The sequence below is a fragment of the Pochonia chlamydosporia genome, chromosome 4 (assembly GCF_001653235.2).
Source record: "Pochonia chlamydosporia 170 chromosome 4, whole genome shotgun sequence".
NCBI lineage: Eukaryota > Fungi > Ascomycota > Sordariomycetes > Hypocreales > Clavicipitaceae > Pochonia > Pochonia chlamydosporia.
The window spans coordinates 942,565-964,633 of NC_035793.1; the positions used below are offsets into that span (position 1 = coordinate 942,565).

The window sequence follows — 22,069 nt, forward strand, 5'->3', positions numbered from 1 at the left end:
CGAGATATCAAGTAGGAATACAATAAGATTCATCCCACAGGAAATTATGCAAAGTTGATAGGCTTTAGTAGGACCTTCCTCTGAAGCCCAACCATTCACCTCCCCTTGACAGGTTGGGCCGAAAAGGTGCGGTACCAGTGCTCCAGTGGTCGTTGATGGGACAAGGTCTCTCTTTCTGCACACAGGGACTTTTCAATCGCGTGAGACCCCTGTTGTCTCACTCGGTGATAATAAACAGGGGTATGCATCATCGTGATCTTAATCTTACACCCACCGACGAATGTCGAAGTGGCAGATGCGTACGGCGGAGTAGGTTCTATTAGGCTCTTTGTGTTGGCAAGCTACATGGTAAATCTGCCGGAAACGCACGTCGGGGACATTTCACCGCCGGCACTGATTTTCACACTCCGACGTCCTCCGTACTCTAGATATTTACTTTTTGTTTTCAACGAACGTGACAGATATAAGTCCCAGGCTTTCTCTTTTCTGTTATTGAGAAGTGGTTGCCATTTGTAAATTCATCCTCATCTCGATACTCATTCTAGTAGTTGACTATGTGCTGATCGTAGCCCATTACCATCAGCGCCATTTGCAAAGGCTCAGGCATACCGCAACCAGGCCATATCACAGATCTCAGAGAGACCTCGCTGAGCTGCCCGTGGGGCGGAAACTTACCGCAAGTGGATTTATCCCTCCCGCCGTTGAATTCGCTTGTGTAAGCCGCTAGCACTGAACTCACAGGTCTTCCGGAGGAGATCGTCGCGAGTATGTTGACACCTGTCTCAAAGTGCTCAAGGGCATCGGCCCATTTGCTGCACCCAAGGCTATCCACAACCTACCTTGATGAAAAGCGGCAAAATTATGCGCCATATCTCGAGAAAGATCCTGGAGGGTGAAAAAGACCAATTGGGGACACTTCCACGTTATGTTTCAATCCACTGGTAGCAAATTACCAAGACCCAGGAATTGTTTGTGGGGCATTGGCTAAGACATCGGTCCATTTATTGGATCAGTCTGTAATTGGAAGAATTATCGAGACAGGGAAAAATGACAGGAGGGGGTAAATTGAAGCGCCTTTGTTCTTTCCGAGCTGTTGAAACGGATGAGACGCAGCAAACCGATTCCACTCACATCACATCATCTGTCTTTTAAGTCAATGCGAGTGTGGTGGCTTCAGCTAAGAGATGAAGAAGTGGCGGTTTGTTATTTTTTTTGCTTTTTCTTTTTTTTCAGACACATAATCCCATGTGTTTGATTCAATTCAGCGCCGTCAGCTCTAAGGGGTCACCGGAGGATACCACCATCGGCGCATCCGGCTGAAGCATCTGTTGTCCTGTGAAACAATATGCTTAAATGCACTCAAGAGGGCCGGGCAAGTACCGGCTCTTGACGTCTTTTTACAACAAACCTTTTCAAAAAGATGGTCATCTCATATGAGGAAGCGAAGGGTGCAGCAATAGGCATGCCGGCCATGGATGTGGTCAGATCCGAGAGTCGGGTGGATCACGGCGAAATAATTACCATTTTGGGCAGCGAAAAGACCAATGAGCCAATCATGACACCGCATTCTAACGACAACTCTGTCGCTGGCGGAAACACCATCAAGTATCCGACTGGCTTGCGTCTGGTACTTCTTGCTGGAGCGTCTATCATGGGTGTCTTTTTGATTTCTTTGGACCAGGTACGTGGTAGACGCGATAGTAGTGGTAGGAGTACCATCTCATGTCTCACTCTGTGCTAACACCACCTGCAGACCATCATCGGCACTGCCGTTCCCAACATCACAGCCGAATTCGGTGGGCTCAATGACGTCTCCTGGTATAGTGCCGCCTACTTTATGACCTTTGGTGGTCTCCAGGCTGCATGGGGCAAAGCGTTCAAATACTTCGACATCAAGTGGATATTCATCCTGTCGTTGCTCATCTTCGAAGTGGGCAGTGTGATCTGTGGTATCGCCTTGAATTCCAATGTCCTGATTGTCGGCCGAGCCATATCTGGTGCTGGCGGCGGCGGCATTTGGGTTGGGGGCACCACCATCGTTGCTCTCAGCACACCGCCAAAAACGAGGCCAATTCTGATGGGCATCATTGGGCTAACCTATGGCCTGGCCTCCGTGTCGGGTCCCTTGATCGGTGGTGCTTTCACTCACGATGTTACCTGGCGATGGTGCTTTTACCTCAATTTGCCTATTGGTGGCGCCGCTGTCGCCATCATCCTCGTATTTTTCCACCTTCCAGCTGCTGCTAAGCCGCCTCCGATAAGCCTGGGGGAAAAGTTGATGCACTTGGATCCCGTGGGCATATGTCTGACTATGGCGGCCATTATCTGCTTCATCCTCGGCCTACAGCATGCTGGATCGACTCAGTCTTGGAACAGCAGCCAAGTAATTGGCTTGCTCGTGGGTTTCGTTGTCATATCCATTGTCTTGGTCATCTGGTCCATCTATCTTGATGAGCATGCCATGTTAATCCCGCGGTTGTTCAAGCAACGTGCGCTTTAGAGCGTCTGTCCCTACCAATTCTGCTTCCTGGGTGCCCTCATTATTCTTCTGTACTATCTCCCCATCTACTTCCAGTCCATTAAAGGCGCAAGTCCAATTGAATCCGGTGTCGACAATCTGCCATTAGTAATATCTGTTGCGATATTCACCGTTGTCGGCGGCATATTTGTTTCCAGGACCGGTCGCCCGACGCCAACCATGTTTGTCGGAGCAGCGATTGCGTCAATTGGGTGCGGCCTGCTCTACACCCTTGATGTGGACACGTCAGTTGGGAAGTATATTGGATACCAGATCTTAGTCGGATCCGCGATTGCTTTTGCGGTACAGAATGGCCTCAATATTGCCCAGGCTAGTGTAGGGCCAGAAGACATTCCAGCTGTCACAGCTAATCTTTACTGTCAGTATATTTCTCTTATAGTTTAGTTGCTGGCCCCTGATTGAAAAGCTGACAAGATGTTTCGTACAGTCTTCCAAACGGTTGGGGGTGCTTTCACCGTCTCTGCTGCCCAGGCTGCCTTTATCAACCAGATGCTCGCAAAACTGGCAATGTCTGTCTCTGATATCGATCCAGCGCGTCTAATTGCGGTGGGTGCCTCCGAACTTCGGAGTGCATTTAAACCAGAGCAGCTTCCTGAGATCATCGCCGCGTACATGCAAGGTCTCAAGGCTGTCTTTTCTGTCTCCATTGGCTTATGTGTTATTGCTTTCTTGGCCACGTTGATTATTCCATGGAGTACACTGCCGACTCATGTATCAGACGCAGGTAAGGGTGAAGAACGGGTAATTGTGCCCGTGTAGGTATTCCAATGTCGCAGGGTTACGTATATATTGTATGATATTCATCTCGCTGGGGTTTACCATTACTGTCGCCGCTCCTTGTTATTCAACCTGTCTTTGCTCATGGAGGCGCCGATCAGTCGACTAGTCTTTTTTATGGACTTGCTAGACTCCTTTTGCCAGCCTCTACTAGTCCGGTTGTGGCAGATGCTCCAGCTATCTTCGAAATCAGGGAATGAAAACCCTGATTATGAGACTAGCAGAGGATAGCTCATTATCTGGTAAACCTATGGGGCCGATCAGGACATTTCCGGTGACGCCTCCTTGTGTCCGAATATGAATAATGAGTACTATAATAGTAATGATAATTTCAAACACTTCAGATGTTGACACACAGACTTGTGCGTTGGGCCAACTGAGTATTTTATTCAGCTCAACTCTCAGAGTAGTATGATTCTTGGTGGATTATTACAGTAAACCACGTTCCCAAGGAGTCCCCTCGCAAGTCCTTACGAGTCCTAGTATTCGCCTCCAAGATCACACCATATGTAGAATGCGGTCAAGGTTGTATGCATCAGGAGATAGGAATTATTTTATTGTCCCTAAGAAATAGATATGAACATTCCAGAGGCGATCAAATTTGTCATTCCATGTAACGAAACTCTGGGTTACGGTGCCCAAGACCCAGCTTCTCTGTGTCAGAAAGGCCTCTAATTCTAGCATCCCGCCCCCCTGCTGCCCTAATCTTGTTATCGTAAACGCAGTGAGCAAGACCAAAACATGCCAAACAGAAACAAAAGCATTGCAAGGCAAGGTTAATTGTATGCCCGGTATGGAACAGCGGCGAATCACGAGATAGGTATGTCCAGCTTTCGAAATGCCGATTTAGTTTCGGACAAGTGACAAAGAAACATGGAACAAGGATTTGACTTACGTAGACAGTACTCCTCCCATACTGCCCACCATAACCATGTAACCGCTCGCGACGGCGGCCACAGCTGGGCTGCCGGCATTGTTGATGCCCCAACTCAACATTCCACTGCTTGCTGCAAAGCACGCAATTGCATTCAAGAATACGGCTGCATATTTTGCACCCATGTTTGTTGAGAACCTTAGGATAGAGAAGCCTATAATTGAGCAGGGAAGAATGCCAACTATGAAAATGCCTCTTTTGTTCGTTCGGTCGCTCAAGTAACCCAACGTAATAGTCACGGCACAGGCTACAAGATATGGTGGCACCGATTTTAGCTGGGCCTCAGTGGATGTCCAGCCAAATTCACGTAAGATCGTAGGGATGAATGCACCAAATCCCTGTACAGCGCTATTAGTGCAGAAGAAGCACCACGCACACACGTTGGTGTGAATGTTGAACACTGCTTGTCGAACATGAGCCCAGGTTACCTTATTTTCCGTGTTCTGTTGTTTAGTTAGAAAATATGGGTCAGCTGGAAGTATCGATCGTCATCATACATTTGCGCTCTCCCTTAGGAGACGTTCCCTGGCGATATAGCGTTGCCTCGGTGTCAAGAGTTTGTATTCTCCTGGCCCCTGGGGCAGCAGAACTGGAGCACAAAGCGCGATCAGAACAGTGACCTATTTCTTGTCAGCATAGATTCTGGCCTCAAGACGGCATGTACACTTACCAATCCCTCCATGAAGAATATGTTGCGCCATCTTTCGATGAGAATAGCATTGGTTCCCCATGCAGGGATTTTCCTCAAGAAATTGTCAGAATCTTGTCGTTAAAGTACTTTATATGACTCGTCAATTAGACTATAGTACTCACGAAAGACCCGCGGCTAGCAGCCCTCCAAACGAACTGGCCAACGAACTTGACGCAATGAAGATGCTCATTCGAAAAAATAACTCAGTTTTCTTGTAGAAACAGCTGAGGAAAAAAGCGGTGCCAGGCATGGCGCCGCCTTCAAAAATCCCTAAAAGTGCCCTGACGACGAGCATAGAGGCGTATGACTGAACGAACGCCGTGCACAATGAGACGAATCCGAAGCAGAAAACGAGAGTAGGCACTATGTCTCTAAGCATTTCTAGTCTTTCGTGAGGCGGCTTGCCAATATGAGAAGAGTCACGTACAATACCATCGAGGGCCAACATTTTTCAAGATGACATTGCTGGGTATCTCGACTCTATGACATGTCAGCGAGTTGGTTCGCCTTGGGAGGCCCAGACATGCGTACGCCAAGTAAAAGATAAAGAAAACAGTAAGAATAAGGTTGTAGCGGTATCCAAAGAGTTTGAGGTCGTCGTTCATTCCCTCGATGCGTGCATTGCTAGTTTTATTAAATTACACCTCTCATTTGACGAGGTCTGGAATACTGACCCGATATTCGCTCTACGGAGCAGTAATTAGTGGACGACTCCATTTTACATCATTTTGCGTCATTGGATTCAAACTTGAAACTTCGGACAAAGACAAAGGCTCACCTATCGATGGCACATAACATATACAGCAGAGTTACTAAAGGGGTAATAGTAAGGTCGAACTTGCGGCGAATTGCGGCCTCTTCTGCGGATGACCATTCAGTGGTTCTTGCATCTATGGAGCCAGATGCGAGCTCGGATGAATCCACACAGTGATCGTCCTTGCTCTGTATCTCTCCGTTCATAGTGATAAATAACGATCAAGGAGTTATTTTGGCAATATAGTTAAAGTCGCAAGTATGCGCTGTCAGGCAAAAGAGGACGCAAGCAGCTCTTTGGTCTGCTTTTTAAATGTCGCCAATAGTCACAGGTTCATGAATTCAACACATACAGATAACCTTCTACCAACGACAAAAGTAGTCAAGTAAGGCCCGTGGCTGACACCCAGTTAAAAATCCGGGGTACAAGGGCCTTTCATGACTATTGGTCTCGGAGTCTTGGCTTACGGAGGACGTGAACGGACGTATCAGCCGATCCCCTCCTCATTGCTCGTGGGTTATCTGAAGTCAGGTTGATTGCTAAGTCAAGTGGTGTCGGAGCGTTAATTCAGACACGGATATGAAATCCCTAGCTCCACGGGAGCTGTCTCCGTCTTGGTCGGGTTCCTCCTCACATTGGCATTACATGTCGGCAAGCGGGTCCCGATGATGGTGCTTGGCGTTGTGGCAGAATGTCACTCGGAATATGCACAGAAATCTGGAGAAACAGAACCACCCAAATAGTTGTCTACATTTGGCATCTTGAAATAATATGTGGCGACCTATGAGCAAAAGATTGGGATTGTTGACGGACTTGAGCCTCCGCAAACTCAGTGGACGAACCGTATTTATGGCTGAGTTCACCAAGCCTTGAGCGGCGGGAAGATCAACGCAAATTACTCTCCAAGCATCTTATTTGTATTCAAAAATGGGGTCATTGACAGGCAAGAAGATCACCATTTCTATTGACCGAGGCGGCACATTTACAGATGTACATGCTACGGTACCCAGCAAACCTGACATTGTACTCAAACTTCTTTCCGTGGACCCTTCAAATTATCAGGATGCTCCAACAGAAGGAATTCGCAGGGTTCTTGAGGTCGCAACGGGCAAATCCTTGCCAAGAAACCAGCCATTGCGACTAGACCACATAGAATGTTTACGAATGGGAACTACCGTTGCCACAAATGCTTTGCTAGAACGCAAGGGCATGAAATCGGCGCTGGTAACAACCAAAGGCTTCAAAGACCTTCTTCGCATCGGCAATCAGGCTCGCCCAGACATCTTCGACCTCTCTGCAAGGCGACCTGCCGTTCTTTTTGAAGACGTCGTCGAGGTTAACGAGCGTATCGTGCCGTCGCATCCCAGGTCATCTCGGGAACTCCTTGAACCTTTTCGGGCGCTTGAGGGCATTACCGGAGAACAATATCACGTAATACAAGAGCTGGATACTGAAGGACTTGTTGCCGACTTACAGGCTCTCAAAGATGGAGGGTATGGTTCAGTGGCGGTAGCTTTGGTTAATTCATTCGCTTGTCCCGATCACGAAATCAAGATTGGTGAGATTGCCAGCAAGATGGGATTCTCTGTTGCCCTATCTTCGCAGCTACAGCCCATGATCAAGGTTGTTCCACGTGGAATGTCCGCAACTGCTGATGCATACCTGACTCCCGTTATCAAGTCCTACATCGACTCAATATCAGCAAATTTCGAGGGTGGCCTAGATGGCTCACATGGTTGCCGGGTCGAGTTCATGCAATCCGATGGTGGGCTTGTAGACTTCCGCAAATTCAGTGGCCTAAAAGCCATCCTCTCTGGTCCTGCCGCTGGAGTTGTTGGATATGCCTCCACCAGCTGGGACCAAGAAGCTCAAATACCAATTATTGGCTTTGACATGGGCGGCACATCAACCGACGTTTCTCGTTTTGACGGACAATTAGATCACACGTTTTCCTCAAGCATCTCGGGAGTTAGTATCCAAGCACCGCAGCTAGACATCAACACGGTTGCTGCAGGAGGTGGATCAATTCTGTCTTGGAGAAACGGGCTGTTCATGGTTGGACCAGAATCTGCATCTGCGCATCCAGGTCCGGCTTGCTATAGAAAAGGAGGACCTCTTACCGTCACCGATGCAAACCTTTTCCTCGGGCGTCTTCTACCCGAATATTTTCCCAAGATTTTTGGACCAAACGAAGACCAACCTCTAGACCGCGAAGTTACCAAGAAGTTGTTCGAAGAGCTCACCGAAAAGATCAACCAGGAGCATAACCAGGCCCGATTGACGCCTGAACAAGTGGCTCTTGGATTTCTCAAGGTCGCAGATGAGTCCATGACAAGGCCAATACGCAACCTGACTGAAGCACGTGGATTTGAAACGTCGTCGCACCATCTTGCCTGCTTTGGCGGTGCCGGAGGCCAGCATGCATGCAATGTTGCGGCATCACTTGGAATCTCACGCATCATCATTCACAAGTACTCATCGATCCTGTCTGCGTACGGATTGGCGCTTGCTGAAATTGTGCAAGAGGCACAAGAACCGATGGCAGCTCAATATTTGGGATCTGAAGAGCTCATCAGGGCTAAATTGGAAGGTCTAATTCACCGCTCCACGGAGCAGTTGCGAGCACAGGGTTTTATAGACAGCCAGCTCCGGCACGAAGTTTTCCTCAACATGAGATACGAAGGGTCCGACACGAGCTTGATGATCCTTCAACCCTCTGATGGTAATTTTGCCTCAGCTTTCATAAACCGACACCGAAGAGAATTCAACTTTACGTTTGAGCGGCCGATTCTTGTGGATGATGTCCGCGTAAGAACTATTGCGTCTGCGAATAAGCTCTCAGAGAAGAGCCCGCTACAGCAGCTGATGGCCGTCAAAATAAAGCAAGCGCCTCCAGCTACGCAACATACAAGTGTCTACTTCGATTCAAACTCGGGATTTATCAAGACTCCAATCTACCTACTGCGAGAACTTGGGTCTGGTGTTAAGCTTCACGGTCCGGCTATCATCATTGATGAAACCCAAACCATTGTCGTCTCACCAAATGCCGTTGTTCACGCACTCGAAACCTGCGTCCTCATTGACTTAGAATCCGCGCCAAAAGAGAATTCAGTACTGTCGCAAGTCGATCCTGTTCGCCTATCCATTTTTAGTCATAGATTCATGTCTGTAGCAGAGCAAATGGGCCGGACGCTTCAGAAAACCTCCGTATCTACCAATATCAAGGAGCGCCTTGACTTCTCTTGCGCTTTATTCTCACCAGATGGCGGTCTGGTTGCTAATGCCCCCCATGTACCTGTTCATCTTGGTTCGATGCAATTCGCCGTTCGGTATCAGCACAAGCGGTGGCAAGGAAAACTTAAGGATGGTGATGTCTTGGTTTCGAACCATCCTGTCTCTGGTGGAACGCATCTTCCAGATGTGACGGTTGTCACCCCTGTGTTCAAACAGGGAACGGACGAAATCATCTTCTACGTAGCTTCGCGTGGTCACCACGCAGACAGTAAGTCGCCTTGGGATTTCTGAATTGTCTTCATCACACAGCGCTAACATTTATGACCACAGTCGGAGGTATTCTCCCTGGTTCTATGCCCCCAAATTCGACTGAGCTCTGGCAAGAAGGAGCTGCAATTGAGTCAGAAAAGGTTGTCTCCGACGGCGTCTTCAATGAAACTCGCATGCGGGAGCTTTTCCTAGACATCCCATCAAAGTACCCAGGATGTTCTGGAAGCCGAAACTTAAATGACAACATCTCAGACCTAAAGGCACAGATCGCTGCTAATGCCCGTGGCATAGCACTAATTCAGAATCTCATCGAGGAATACGGACTTCAAACCGTACACATGTACATGTTTGAGATTCAGAAGACTGCAGAGCTGGCCGTGCGAAACCTCCTCAAGGACATGTACCACCGGTACAATGGGGAACCACTAGAGGCGTTAGATTTCATGGATGATGGAACCCCTATCAAATTGAAGATCACAATTGCGAAGGATGGTTCTGCCGTTTTTGACTTTGCCGGTACAGGTGAGGAAGTCCGCGGCAACATCAACGCACCAGAGGCCATCACACACTCGGCAATCATCTACGCGTTGCGATGCATGATCAAGTCAGACATCCCTCTGAATCAAGGCTGTCTTAATCCAGTTGACATCAGAATTCCGCGCCCAAGTATCCTAAGTCCAACGGGGGCAGCCGCTGTGGTGGGAGGAAACGTTACCACCAGCCAGCGAGTCACAGATGTGGTGCTAAAGGCGTTACATGCTTGTGCCGCATCCCAAGGCTGTCTGAATAACCTAACCTTTGGTGTCGACGGAAAAGTGGACGAGGCTACAGGGAAAGTTATTCCCGGCTTCGGCTACTACGAGACCATTGCCGGAGGGGCAGGGGCAGGTCAAAATTGGGTTGGAGAGAGCGGCGTGCATGTACACATGACAAACACACGCATCACCGACCCTGAGATTCTGGAAAAGAGATATCCCTGTATTCTCCGCCGATTTGAGATGCGTGAAGGAACGGGAGGCGAGGGACTGAACCGTGGGGGACACGGTGTATCGCGAGAGATCGAGTTCCTCGCTCCTGTGCAGTGCTCTATCCTCTCGGAGCGGCGTGTGCATCGACCATATGGCATGGATGGCGGCCAAAAAGGAGCAGCTGGATTGAACTTGTGGCTCACCAAGGATAAGCATACCGGCATAGAAAGACGGGTGAATATGGGCGGAAAGGGGAGTGTACCTATGGAGGCTGGAGACCGAGTTCTCATTATGACGCCCGGTGGTGGTGGATTCGGCACCAAGGTCTGAGTTTAGTGTTCACCTTCTATAGTCTTTCTTATGTATGAGAACAAACTGGCAGGTAGGCGCTGTATTGAAACATTGGAATCCTTTGCGCAATGTTCCTAACATCCGTTAAATAGAATAAAACGCATGTATAAACAATCGTGATGTAGCGGCTGCCGATCCAACAGCAGGAGTAGCCCATACATTACCACAACATTTACCCTGCTCAATAACATATCTGATAGATTAATTCATACTATCTGGTGTTTCAAGCAACTGTTCTCTTTGCAAGGCCGTCTCTATCCACTGCCTGTCCATATCAATGTCCATCGATTCCAGAACCTCAGCCCACAGTGCTGGATCCCCCTCGAAATCTAACCCGAATGGCATATCCCCTTCTGGAGGCGGCTCCGGGATAAGGCCGCCTGATTGGGGTGGAGTCATGTCCTGCGTTCGATCGTCAATTCGACGCCGGCTGTACATATCGGGGGCTCTGCGTTGGTTCGGTTTCATGGTGCTTCTGATCTTGGTGAGAAGCGTGTGACACGCCTTTATATACCGGTTTCCTTTCTCGGCCATAGTCTGTAAAACACCCAGAGCCATCTCCATGGCTACAGCATCAGCCTCTTTATATGGAAAGGCGATGTTGACCATGACAAGAAGTAGGGCGGCCGAGAAAGCCTGCTCCCCGTCGATGAACCCATACGTTGCTGCCAATTGTGAGCCTAGGCCAGCTTAGTTTGTCCACTAGTTGACAACTTACCAACGAGATTATACTTGATTGCAGCACTAAGAATAGAGGCGCTGGAGCGTGCAGCAGATGTCGCCCTATCAATGACGTGCACGATGTCTGGTGACAAGCCCTCTTTCCATCCGTCCGGGTTGGGATTGTAAGAACTTGGTGCTAGTTGCCTTTGGACCGCGTACAATAAGATTGGGCGTGCAGTCATGTTGATACAGTGGTAGTAGTGCAAATACGTCGAGACAATCTCCCGACTTGGAGGCTGAGCCAAGTCAGGAGGATTTGAGCGTATACTTTCCGGCAACTTCTCAAACCAGTCAGATAGTCTTTTCATGATGTCCTGCACGCAAGCAGAAAGCTCTGGCCCAGACTTCTGCTTCTTGCGATATATCTTTTCCCCAATTATGCCCTGTATCCTCGATAGTTCTGTATATAAGCCGAGGATGAGAGAGGGATAGCCGCCGTCGACCTCATTTGCATTCGGAGGTAGTACGTCGATGTCTTCATCCTGAATAGACAGCGGGTGGCCGGAGGTGACACACAGCAACCTCTCCATGCTATATGTAGACCACCAAACTCTCCGACGATGTTCCCGCGTTACCCTGTCGATGTCTTGATCTGAAACCTCTTGATGCAGTCCTAGGGAAATGGCCATTCTTAAAGCAACTCCAATGATGAGGTAAGCAGCATCTCTCCGATTGATCGTCTGCATGAAATAAGCAACATAGCTCAACACCTCAATGAACAAAATGGACCCCTCTTCATACATGTTTGGCAAAAAGTCCAAAGCATGCTTGAAGTAAACGAAACCGGGCGGGCCATCTTTATCTACCCACTGATTTATCGAGTACATCTGGCCAAAGGCAAACACGAGAAGTACTTGGCAATAAATTAAACGATCTTCTCTGTCTTCTTGGTCAAGGACCCGGTCATATACATGCCGGAGCCGTTGCTCAAAAGCCTGATCGCTTAGAAAGCAAAAGATGGTGCCGATATAGGCATGCTGTGCGCGATACAACCCTTGTGCTATATCAAATGGAGGCAGTGGTGGTATCTCAGGAGTGTTTCGTCGTCTGAGCCATGTGGTGTCACCATGATGAGGATACTTGTGCCAGGCCAGGCTCTCAGTCGTCGGGTTTAGTCTATTGGCGATGTATGTAGACGATGAGTTGCCCATGAAATCTGACTTGCTTAGTCTCCATTCGGATTCATAATTTTACATCAACTCACGATATTCACCATAGTTGCCAAGGACCCAGTTGTCCGTACCCTTAAAGCCCAGTTCAATACCTTGGCTAGGCTTCTCAGCACCACTGGCAACCCCATCTTGGAAATTTTGATCTGTCGTTGCTCTTTGAGCTTGAGCCTGGAGCTCAAAAAGGTAGCTCTCTGAGACAGTTACTCGCTTCTCCGACTCTGAGTAGACGCAACTATGGCCTCCTTCACTGCAAGCGATGCAGGGGTAAGGAGGATTTCCGATACATTTGGTGCGTCGTTTTCGACATCGATTACATGCTTTTACCGCCCGTTTGAGGACTTCAAACTCGGGTTGATGCAACCGCGCGATTGTATTTGAAGACTGCATCTTGCACATTCATCATGGTTTAATGCAGCTCAGGCCAGTGTCTTGCCCCAGTTGTAGACGATAAGCCGCTTCCGACTCCGCAAGCCAAGTTGTGAAGCTTGGCTGCGGGGATTGTCAGGTGATCATCGACTCGGGAATAACACGATTTGAACTGTTTTTACTAGATATTTACGGTAATCTCAGGGTCTATCGTTTAGGCCTTCAGATATTACTGGTTATGGCGCCCTGGCCGAATCGCCATGTACCTTTAGCTTGTACACTGATGCATGTCTCCAGCCTGCAATACTTAATACCCTACATAACAACAGGTCTGCGGTTCTCAGATGAGTTCTGTATTTATCGAGGGGGCTTTCTGCTCTTCCCAATACTGCAAGAGCCTCACAAGTTCCTAACCCCTAGGTTGGCCATTGGATGCAAGTGTCTTGTTTTTGTTAAATACACAACAGCCGTGACTGGCTGATTTCTTACCCCAGGATTTTCGTGCCTTCTTAGGTCAGTTGTGCATCGGACCGCAGAACCCTATTATCGGGTTCCACTTGCCGACGGACTTCCACCTTTCCAACTATCGCCGTGCTGTTTCCGGTCCATGTCCGTTACAATACAGAAGAAGAACTGCGGGATTTCGGGAGGAAAGAATAGATCTGCCGAGACTGTCTTCGCATTTTCCGTGTAGCGTGTTTACTAGTCGTGTAAACCAGATAATAAATTGTCCCGAATGTGTAGTTTCGATGCTCATAAATTGAGTCATATATGGAGCCATGATAGCTTTAGTGTGACTATCACAAGAAAACACCCAAGACACGCAGCCTGAAAAGATGTCAGCTGCAGGCTTAGCCCTAGTATTAGGATGCTGCTTCATAATAGCGCGTCTATTCAACTCATACCGTCATTTGTCATTTATCCCCGGTCCCTTTGCCGCCAAGTTCACGGATCTTTGGCGATACCACTCACAAAACTCCAACGCCTACGCCGAAAGACTCGTAACACTACACAAGAAGCACGGCAAGCTTGTGCGCATCGGACCCAACCACATCAGTGTCAGCGACCCATCCGCCATACCAATCGTTTACAGCACGAATCCAACATGGCAAAAGGGCCCCTCGTATTATGGTGCCGTACCAGTGAGCAAGAACCGAGCAGTACCAACGGTCATCGGCATGAACGAGACTCAGCACACAGCCGTGAGGAAATCAGTCGGACGGGCCTTCACGACCAACTCTTTGCTTGACTACGAGGACTCCATCGAGGTAACTGGCCTGGAGCTCATTCAAGCCCTTCGAAAGCAAAAGAAAGTCGATATTGGCGAGTGGCTTCAGTTCTTTGCCATGGACATGTTGATCAGAATCACTTTTAGCAACTCGCTTGGCTTGCTGGCAGGTGGTCAGGACGTTGACGGCACTCTTGCCGCAGTCATGGCTCGCTTTGATCACTGGGGCCATTGGGGCGCATTACCTACCGCCGATTTTGCCATAAACAAGAGTCGGTTTGCAACTGCGCTGAGAGGGGTAAGTGATAGCCCTCTTGCGAGAGTTGCGCAGAGTAAACTAGATACTAGGGAACGAGACGTCAACCAGTCCGCATACAAAGATCTCTGCGCCAAGTTCCTAGATGGTCAGGCAAAATATCCTCAACTTGTCCAACAAGATGAGATACTGGGCATCATCATGTCCACCATAGGTGCCGGTGCTGACACGACCGCCGGCACTTTAACATACACTCTGTATTTTCTCTCCAAATACCCTGCCACGAGGACCAAGCTTCTGCAAGAGATACAGAGTGGCCTTGAGCACGGGACACTCTCACGGACACCGAAATGGGCAGAAGTTAAAGGAATGCCCTACCTCGACGCTGTCCTAAAAGAGTCAATGAGGATTCTTCCCATTGCATCTTGGGGTCTCGACAGAATCGTTCCGCCGGGAGGTGCAACAATTGCGGGACAATTTATCCCCGGAGGCACTGTTGTCGGATGTCAAATTGATGCTGTTCACTTAGACGAAGACGTCTTTGGGAACGACGCCTCCACATTCAGACCAGAGCGTTGGCTAGAGACAAGCGAAGAGCATCGCCGCCAGATGGACCGCGCGTTTCTAGCATTCAGTGCAGGTAAAAGGACATGTACTGGCGTCCATATTGCGTGGCTGGAAATGAAGAAGACGCTTCCATTGCTGTTGATGAACTTTGAGGTGAGCAACCCTAGACTTGTATTGCATTGTCACAAAAAGTTGCTGATAATGTGTCAAGCTCGACCTCGTCAACCCTGATCAAGACGTTAGAGATGGTATCAGAATCAGTGCGGTCAAATATCCGCCTCCAGTTATGATGAAAGTCAGGTCAAGGAGCTTTGTAACGGCGTCATAGTCGCATAGAAATGGCTATAAAACCAGTGACCGGCTGTTGCGGCAGCTACGTCGTTCAGTACGATAATACTCTAATGAATAGAGGTTGTTTCGAACCATGCATTATTACCATTAGGCAATAGATTGTATTCCTGATGGAGAACATCATTCTAATATACCCTACATGGGCCAGGTTTGTCAGAAGTCGCCGAAAGATTAAGCCCATGGGTAGGTGAGATGTCATCAGTCATTGCACATGTAGCAGTTCTACAGGTAATATTATTTACGTTTCCAGTGCTATGAATAGAGACGTCGCGTTAAACCAAAATCGTGTATTATATTGCGGTCATTATTCGTATGCAGTCGTGACTATTGCAAAACCAAGCGTTGCCGCTAACCCCGGAAGGCCTTAATTATACAAGCACTTGTGAACCAGCCAACCAAGGTCTAAGTACTGAGATATAGAAGGGTACGCACACAAGGACTTTGAATGGTGATCAAACCTTAGATCTATGCCGCAACCTGGGTCCGCCCAATCTCAAATAACTGAGGCACAAGGTCGCCCAGACAGTCTTCCAGACCTCTCCACTTGAGGCCGAGTACCTTCTCGGCATCGCTAGCGTCGACTCCGTAGTGGGTATGGCTCTCTCGCTTGCCAGGTTCGCCGACCGGAATCGTCTCCGCATATTTGGTAGTCACCTTGCGGCTCACATCGGCAAGTTCCTGATTGCAATAGACGCTCTGACAGAGCATGTAACGGTTGCCACCCGCCTCAGGTACGAGTAGAGCCTTGACGTGGGCATCCGCCACGTCGCGGACGTCCACCCAGCATGGGCCTTTTGTGGGAGGAATAGATTCGTTCTTGCCAGCAGATACGACAGACCAAACCATGAGGTTGCTGGTGTTGACCTCCCCGATGGACTTGGGCTTCGCGGCAGGAAGAAATGGGCCAAAAACCATCGTGGGACACAAACTGACTAAATCAAAGCCTGGCTTCTTTTCTGTCATGAAATTCCATGCTGCTTTCTCGGCTGCTGTCTTGCTGGCTCGGTATGCGGTAGGTGCATTGGGAGCATTGACTCCGTCTTCGTATGTGAGCGGGCTCCAATCCTTGGAAGTATAAGTCTTTTCTGGAGATGGTCCGGCGGCGGCGTCGTAAATACAGGCAAAACTATTTGTGTGGACGACACGCTTGATGGTCTTGATTTGAGCGGCTGCATCGAGAATTGCTGTGGAACCAAGCACAGCGGGAACCATCAACTCTTTTTCGAAGTCGCTCGCGTTGTAGTGAAATGGTGCGGCGAGGTGTAAAATTGCACTCGGTGTCAAGTTGTTGAAAGCCTTGAGGTAACACTCTGGTGAAGTTATGTCGTCCACAACAACTAGTTGCAGATTGTCGTGTGACTGATGTGCTTCCTTTACAGGTTTGACTTTAGACGCAGACCGGACTGTGCCAACAACATTGTAGCCTTGCTTGAGTAATGCAGCAATGCAGTGTTGGGCAATAAAACCATTAGCACCGGTGACAATGACTGTCGCAGGCGGGTTAATCGAAGAAGCGATTTTCGAAGGCATGGCTGAAGGTTCTCGCAAATGGACCGTGACTGTTTCCCAGGAGTGGTGGTGTTGGTACTTTGGCTGATATCCTGAGTATCACAGTGTACGGGCCAAACTTGTAGCGTATGTATGACTTTAAGTAAAATGGAACAGCAGACAAAGACCAGAAGGGCAATGACGGAAAGTCATTTCATTTCTTTCAACCCGGCCATGCGGAGTCGAGCAATCGGGTCCTTGGGCCAAGAAAATTCAGCAGCAACTTCTGGCTCCAGCCCGGCGGACACTCAACTGGGGCGAAAAGCGCGGTTGCTAAAATCCACTGTCCTGTCCTGCTCTAGCCACCTCCCGCCAAGTTCGAACCGCCTTTCGTTTCCAGAAGCAGCGAATGCCAGGGTATGTCGGGAAAGGTTCTCTACGGAGCGGCGGTACGTGACTGTTGTGCTTGGCCAACTCACAAGTCGAAAGCCGACCGGTGCTGGAAACATCCTTGAACTGCTAAATTGCTGAGCTTCTGTCCCTGTTTTGTTGGTATTGGAGCTTCTGTCAAGCCAAATCCTTGTCTGCAGCCGTCGCACCCAGTGGGCTGAACTGGTGAGCTCTACGATACTGTAATGAGCTGTAAGTGGAGAGAGCTGATGCTTCCAAAATAGCGAACATTGAGGCGTTGTGACAGAACCTCCTGTGTAGGTGGCCGAGGGTTTGGGTCCCACCATGGAGGTTTCCCTCAAAGGTCGCATCTGCCTGCTTTGCATTTGTCTCCATACTCGGGTCCGAAGGTCTAGTTCCAGCGCTGATGCTTTAGTGCGCTGGATGAGCTAATGGCGCCGGAGTTTTTTTCCTGAAGTTGCGTCGGACCGCCCTGCCATAGGCTGCTTCACTCCTGAATTTGATAACCCGTTGCTGATCAGCACTCCCCGGAAGCTGCCCTACGAAAATGCAGATATCAATAGCTCACAGATAGACTCCATTTTCAGTTCCTTGGTTGCCATCGGAATCATGGTGCTTCATGAGAGACGCCTGTCCTCGCCGTCGCAAGAGTGATTGAGACCTCAAATGGAGGGCAGCCATGTTGCCGCTCCTCAAACTTGCTCATGCCAGTTCGGCGACCCAAATTGATAGTCACCGCATTTTGCATTGATGGTGTCGTCGATAGAGGCTGTTTATGGAGGTTCTCGCCTTTGAGCGCATGCCTGAGCCTGAAACGGCGTTGTGGCGCCGCGTGGTGCTGTTCAAACTATGAAAAGCCATGGTTGGGGTTCTTTTCCCTTCCGACGGGTTGGTGCTATTGACAATGACGACGGTGATTCGCTCCAATCAGCTTTCGCATTCCATAATGGGAGAACCCGTGGCCATGGGCTGTCACTTTTGGGTGTCCGCGTGCGATATGCTTGACCTCCCAGCGGTTGAGTGCCAGCACTCCCCCATGTAAATCTTGTTCCAGTGACTCAAATGGCCAAACTAGGTCTGCCTGTTCCACAACCAGTCATTGTCATAATCAAACGGGCGGGCTCCGGTAGCCACCGCCGCGATCTGTACCACGAGCCCTGCGACGAATAATCAAGCTGGTGGCATCATTGCGGCTGCTTCGATAGGCCAGGCCAGATTGTCCCAATAAATTTGCAATCATCGCAGGCTTGACAGAGCGGGTGTAGGTCCGTACGCCGTGGTGGTCCTCATTGGCTACACCTATGCGACGATTGCTTTGTTTGACGCTCATGAGAATGTGTTGATTTTGCAGCCGGCGGATAATTGACCTCGACTACATGCGCAGACAAACTGACACTGACGCATTGGGCCACGCGCACCAAATTCGATCCCGGCCGGTACGACGACCATTGGGCCCGTCCTCCCAGGCTAGGGACATGATGCAAGATGCAGCGGATGCAACGGCTGTTGGCTAAATCGACCGGATACCGAGATAAAGAGATGCAGAGTTGAGGAGTGACCACATTCTTCTCGTTCGTCGTCAAACACCAGACGCTGGCTGGCAAAGGTCAACCAACATGGAAGTCACCCCTCCCTCCCTCCTCCCACTCTGTTGACGGTCGCTCCTTCCCGGCCGGTCATCAATCAAAAGAGGACCGCGGAAGGCGGGGGGCACCGGCGCGCCTGCCCCGTCGCAAAATCCAAATTTGGACAAAAACGGGGCCTGACAATTCCAAAAGGTCCAATGAGGCGTGGCAGGCAGCAGCATTTTGCTTATTTCTCGAACTGCATGTGGGAGAGAAGACATAAGTTACTGTACAGTACATAATCGTACTGCACAGTTGATTCACAGTCCTTGACCCTACCGACCCAGCATCATCCACACATCAATATGGGCGGGACTTGCCAAGGAAGTCAATCTGATAACTCATTCTGACGTCTTGCGGGGGTACTGTATCATTACCGACGGAGACCATTCTCCAATTGTCCTAGGTTACTATTGTGAAGCCATGACCACCTTTGGGACGAGAGGGATTCTCCTATTTCGAAAGAACTTGTTGAATTGCTATACCTGAGGTGGTAATCGCCGGTGGAAGACTAACCATCATCACCAGATGTCACATTGTTTGTCTTGGCCGCGGGGAAAGTTGGTCTTGAATTTACGCCATGTGTGTCTGGCAGGGCATCAATCCTTCGATGTGAGGGCCATTGCTTTGTCGGCAACCGACGCAATGACCATTCTTAGGTAGCAGTGGCCTCTGACCTAATCTGTGACTGGAAACACAATGGCCGAATGCGTGGATACGATGTATCATGCAATGCGGCTCAGAGACATGGTACTCACATCCGCACAGACAAGCCGTCGCAAAGCTTCAGGAGCAGCAATTTGATTACGATGACATGTTTTATCGAGCCTCGATCCGAACAAGGCTTTGAAAATGGCCCTCGTACGATTCCTAGCATAGTTTCACAACGAAATACTTGTCACAACCTATGGACCTTTTACGAAGACAGTAATTAAATACCTAAGTCAAGTGATGTAGATGTGTACCGTACCCAAAACAAAGCCCGAAGGAATAATACACAACCTGTAGGGAGCAAACGTCTCCCCCGTTAATACACATACCGGAACGCCGGGTTCGTCCGATCAGTCAGCTCCTCCTCCTCAACACGGGCATCCGTCTCCCCCCTATCAATGGCCTGCAGCTCGGCGGTCCTCGCAGCCTCAGTCCGCTTATTCCGCCACCCGTAGAGCAATCTCAGAAGAACCGTCACAAGCATAGCACCTCCGCAGACACCAAAAACCGTAATCTTCGCAGGGAGGTACTGGGGTGCATTCTCCTTACGAAAGGTCTGTGGCCCGATGATGTTGGCAATGGAGAAGCAGATAGCGACGGCGGCGTTGGTTGCAACTTTCTTGGTGTATCCCTGCGTGTTAGCACCCACGAGAGCGTAGATGAGAGCCAACGGGGCGACATCAAAGTTGATGAGGTAGATTCCCGCAAGGGCACCGGCCTGTGAGTGGGAGTAGAACGACATGAGACCTGCACCAAGCAGCGTCGGCACAAGGAGCAGGACGATGGCCAGCCAACGCGGAAAGTTGTACAGGATTGCAAATGTACCCGTGAGCGTGGCGAAGACGGATACAACGCCGGACGGCATGTTGAGGAGGGCAGCGGTTTTCGGCTTATACCCGAATCCGGCAATCAGGGTAGCAGAGAAAGTAGTAATAATACCAGACGGGATGACGATGAGAATGGTGTTGAGGCACAGTAGCCACACCTGTATATCTGTTGCCGCTTCGATCAAACCTCGAAACTGAAAGACTTTCTTGCCGTTACCTGACTGATCTCTCGCGAGGGCTTCTTCCACGAGCGTCTTCTCACGATCGCTGAGAAACCTGGCCTTTTGGATACCGTTTGGCAGCCAGAATGTAACTGCCGCTCCAACGACCAGGTTGAACGCCCCGACAGCAACAAACATGATGCGCCAACTTTCAAACGAAGATGTAGTCGAGCCGTGCTGTGCTGCCCATGACACGAGGCCACCGATAGTCTGACCAGCTCCAAGGCCGCAGTACCATATTCCCGTACGAGGAGTAGCCTGGCGCTTCGTGTACCACTGCGACGTGATCATGATGAGGGCCGGGGTTATGACGGCTTCGAACATGCCGAGAAGGGTTCGCACGGCAGTTACCCCTGGGAAATTCTGCGTCGCGGCCGTGCAGCATATTACTATCCCCCAGAGAATGACATTGATCCCGAGCACCTTTGACACTGGAAACTTCTGGATGAGATAACCCTGGGGGAATTCGGCGACGGCGTAACCAATGAAGAAGGCTGTCGCCATCCAGGAGAAGTCGTTGCCGTCGGGAAACTTGAGGCTCTTGGAGATGCCCATGATGTTGGCATAGTTGATGAGGACTTTGTCGAGAAATTGGAGGAAATAGCAGAGAAACATGAGCGGCATAATAGCCCAGTCAACCTTCCGGACAGCCCGGCGAAGTTGTTCGCCAGAGGCATCTTCAAGCTCAGACTGGCTGGAAGCCTCTCGACTTGACTCCTTATCCATGGTCTTGTTTTCCATGACCACAGAAGTTGTTTGTATTCGGGGGAGAGGCGGTGCGGATACACCTAGAGAGGGAGAGCAGGGTGAATATATTTACTCAGGATTGACCAACAGCTGGACCAAGCACCAGCGGTGAGTCTCAAGCCCGAGTTTCCCAAATGACAGAATGATTAGAGGAAACCGATACTATATACTGCATTTGTGTTTGCATTGCTGATTCTTGGAGTGGCCGCTACAAGGGCACAAGGGGGCAGAGTTGTGATAAAAAACAAAATACGGACAGCCTCAATCAACGCCCTGCCAATCTCACAGCCAGGCCGTCGCGTATCGCCAAAAGATACGACGCCGTAATTCAGACTTGGCTGATAACGGCTACCTCACTACTCCGTAAAATTCCAGCGAAACAAGGGCGCCATACCCCAATCTCCAACGTCACCACTATCGCCACCAAAAAAAGCCACTTCCGCTTCATCGCGGTCTCCAGCTACCCCAGATATTCGCACTTCGCCAAACAACCCCCCTTTGCTTCGGAACCTCAAGTCGTGCCAATATTACAAAACTTCCGAAACGCCAGGAATTAGTACGTACATTATACGCTATTAAGAATAGGAGGTCCAAAATAAGGGGGTTCGCATATCTCATACTCTTTTTGATCTCTGGAATCCACTTTGGATCCTGTCATGGTAGTATCAGAGCTTCCCCCGTCGCGTAGATGCAGGGCCCGCGGTTCCCTCTACGATGGTGGCTTGCGCCCTGTATCTATGTTTGTCTACTCCATGAACTGGAAATCACGTTGCTCCAAGAGTACCGGACTGGTTCGGAGCGCGGTTATCATCGTGGAGCCACGGACAAGCCAAGTCTGTATCTCGATAAACTTGAGCA

The 22,069-nt window shown here is 49.6% G+C and overlaps 7 protein-coding genes across 7 annotated transcripts; 3 read left to right on the forward strand and 4 right to left on the reverse strand.

Moving 5' to 3' along the window:
• Positions 1-1,420: 1,420 nt before the first annotated feature.
• Positions 1,421-3,298, forward strand: VFPPC_07704 (MFS gliotoxin efflux transporter GliA; the record flags this gene model as incomplete). Its single annotated transcript, XM_018286522.1, has 4 exons — positions 1,421-1,681; positions 1,754-2,383; positions 2,501-2,897; positions 2,967-3,298. 4 exons carry the CDS (start codon positions 1,421-1,423, stop codon positions 3,296-3,298), a joined length of 1,620 nt encoding a protein of 539 aa, XP_018143187.1.
• A 909-nt stretch (positions 3,299-4,207) lies between these two features.
• VFPPC_07705 (major facilitator superfamily protein) lies at positions 4,208-5,901 on the reverse strand (the record flags this gene model as incomplete). The annotated part of the gene is made up of 9 exons (XM_022428581.1): positions 4,208-4,588; positions 4,679-4,693; positions 4,748-4,870; positions 4,921-4,993; positions 5,064-5,304; positions 5,369-5,421; positions 5,473-5,565; positions 5,616-5,627; positions 5,720-5,901. 9 exons carry the CDS (start codon positions 5,899-5,901, stop codon positions 4,208-4,210), a joined length of 1,173 nt encoding a protein of 390 aa, XP_022284373.1.
• Positions 5,902-6,622: 721 nt separating this feature from the next.
• Positions 6,623-10,497, forward strand: VFPPC_07706 (5-oxoprolinase; the record flags this gene model as incomplete). The annotated part of the gene is made up of 2 exons (XM_018286524.1): positions 6,623-9,197; positions 9,260-10,497. 2 exons carry the CDS (start codon positions 6,623-6,625, stop codon positions 10,495-10,497), a joined length of 3,813 nt encoding a protein of 1,270 aa, XP_018143189.1.
• Positions 10,498-10,719: 222 nt separating this feature from the next.
• On the reverse strand, positions 10,720-12,800 carry VFPPC_07708 (C6 transcription factor; the record flags this gene model as incomplete). Its single annotated transcript, XM_018286525.1, has 3 exons — positions 10,720-11,183; positions 11,237-12,397; positions 12,446-12,800. 3 exons carry the CDS (start codon positions 12,798-12,800, stop codon positions 10,720-10,722), a joined length of 1,980 nt encoding a protein of 659 aa, XP_018143190.1.
• An 815-nt stretch (positions 12,801-13,615) lies between these two features.
• Positions 13,616-15,158, forward strand: VFPPC_07709 (cytochrome P450; the record flags this gene model as incomplete). Its single annotated transcript, XM_018286526.1, has 2 exons — positions 13,616-14,983; positions 15,042-15,158. The coding sequence occupies 2 exons, from the start codon at positions 13,616-13,618 to the stop codon at positions 15,156-15,158; spliced, it is 1,485 nt and encodes a 494-aa protein (XP_018143191.1).
• A 488-nt stretch (positions 15,159-15,646) lies between these two features.
• On the reverse strand, positions 15,647-16,711 carry VFPPC_07710 (NAD(P)-binding domain-containing protein; the record flags this gene model as incomplete). The annotated part of the gene is made up of 1 exon (XM_018286527.1): positions 15,647-16,711. The coding sequence occupies one exon, from the start codon at positions 16,709-16,711 to the stop codon at positions 15,647-15,649; it is 1,065 nt and encodes a 354-aa protein (XP_018143192.1).
• A 3,021-nt stretch (positions 16,712-19,732) lies between these two features.
• Positions 19,733-21,205, reverse strand: VFPPC_07713 (allantoate permease; the record flags this gene model as incomplete). The annotated part of the gene is made up of 1 exon (XM_018286529.1): positions 19,733-21,205. One exon carries the CDS (start codon positions 21,203-21,205, stop codon positions 19,733-19,735), a length of 1,473 nt encoding a protein of 490 aa, XP_018143194.1.
• Positions 21,206-22,069: the final 864 nt, after the last annotated feature.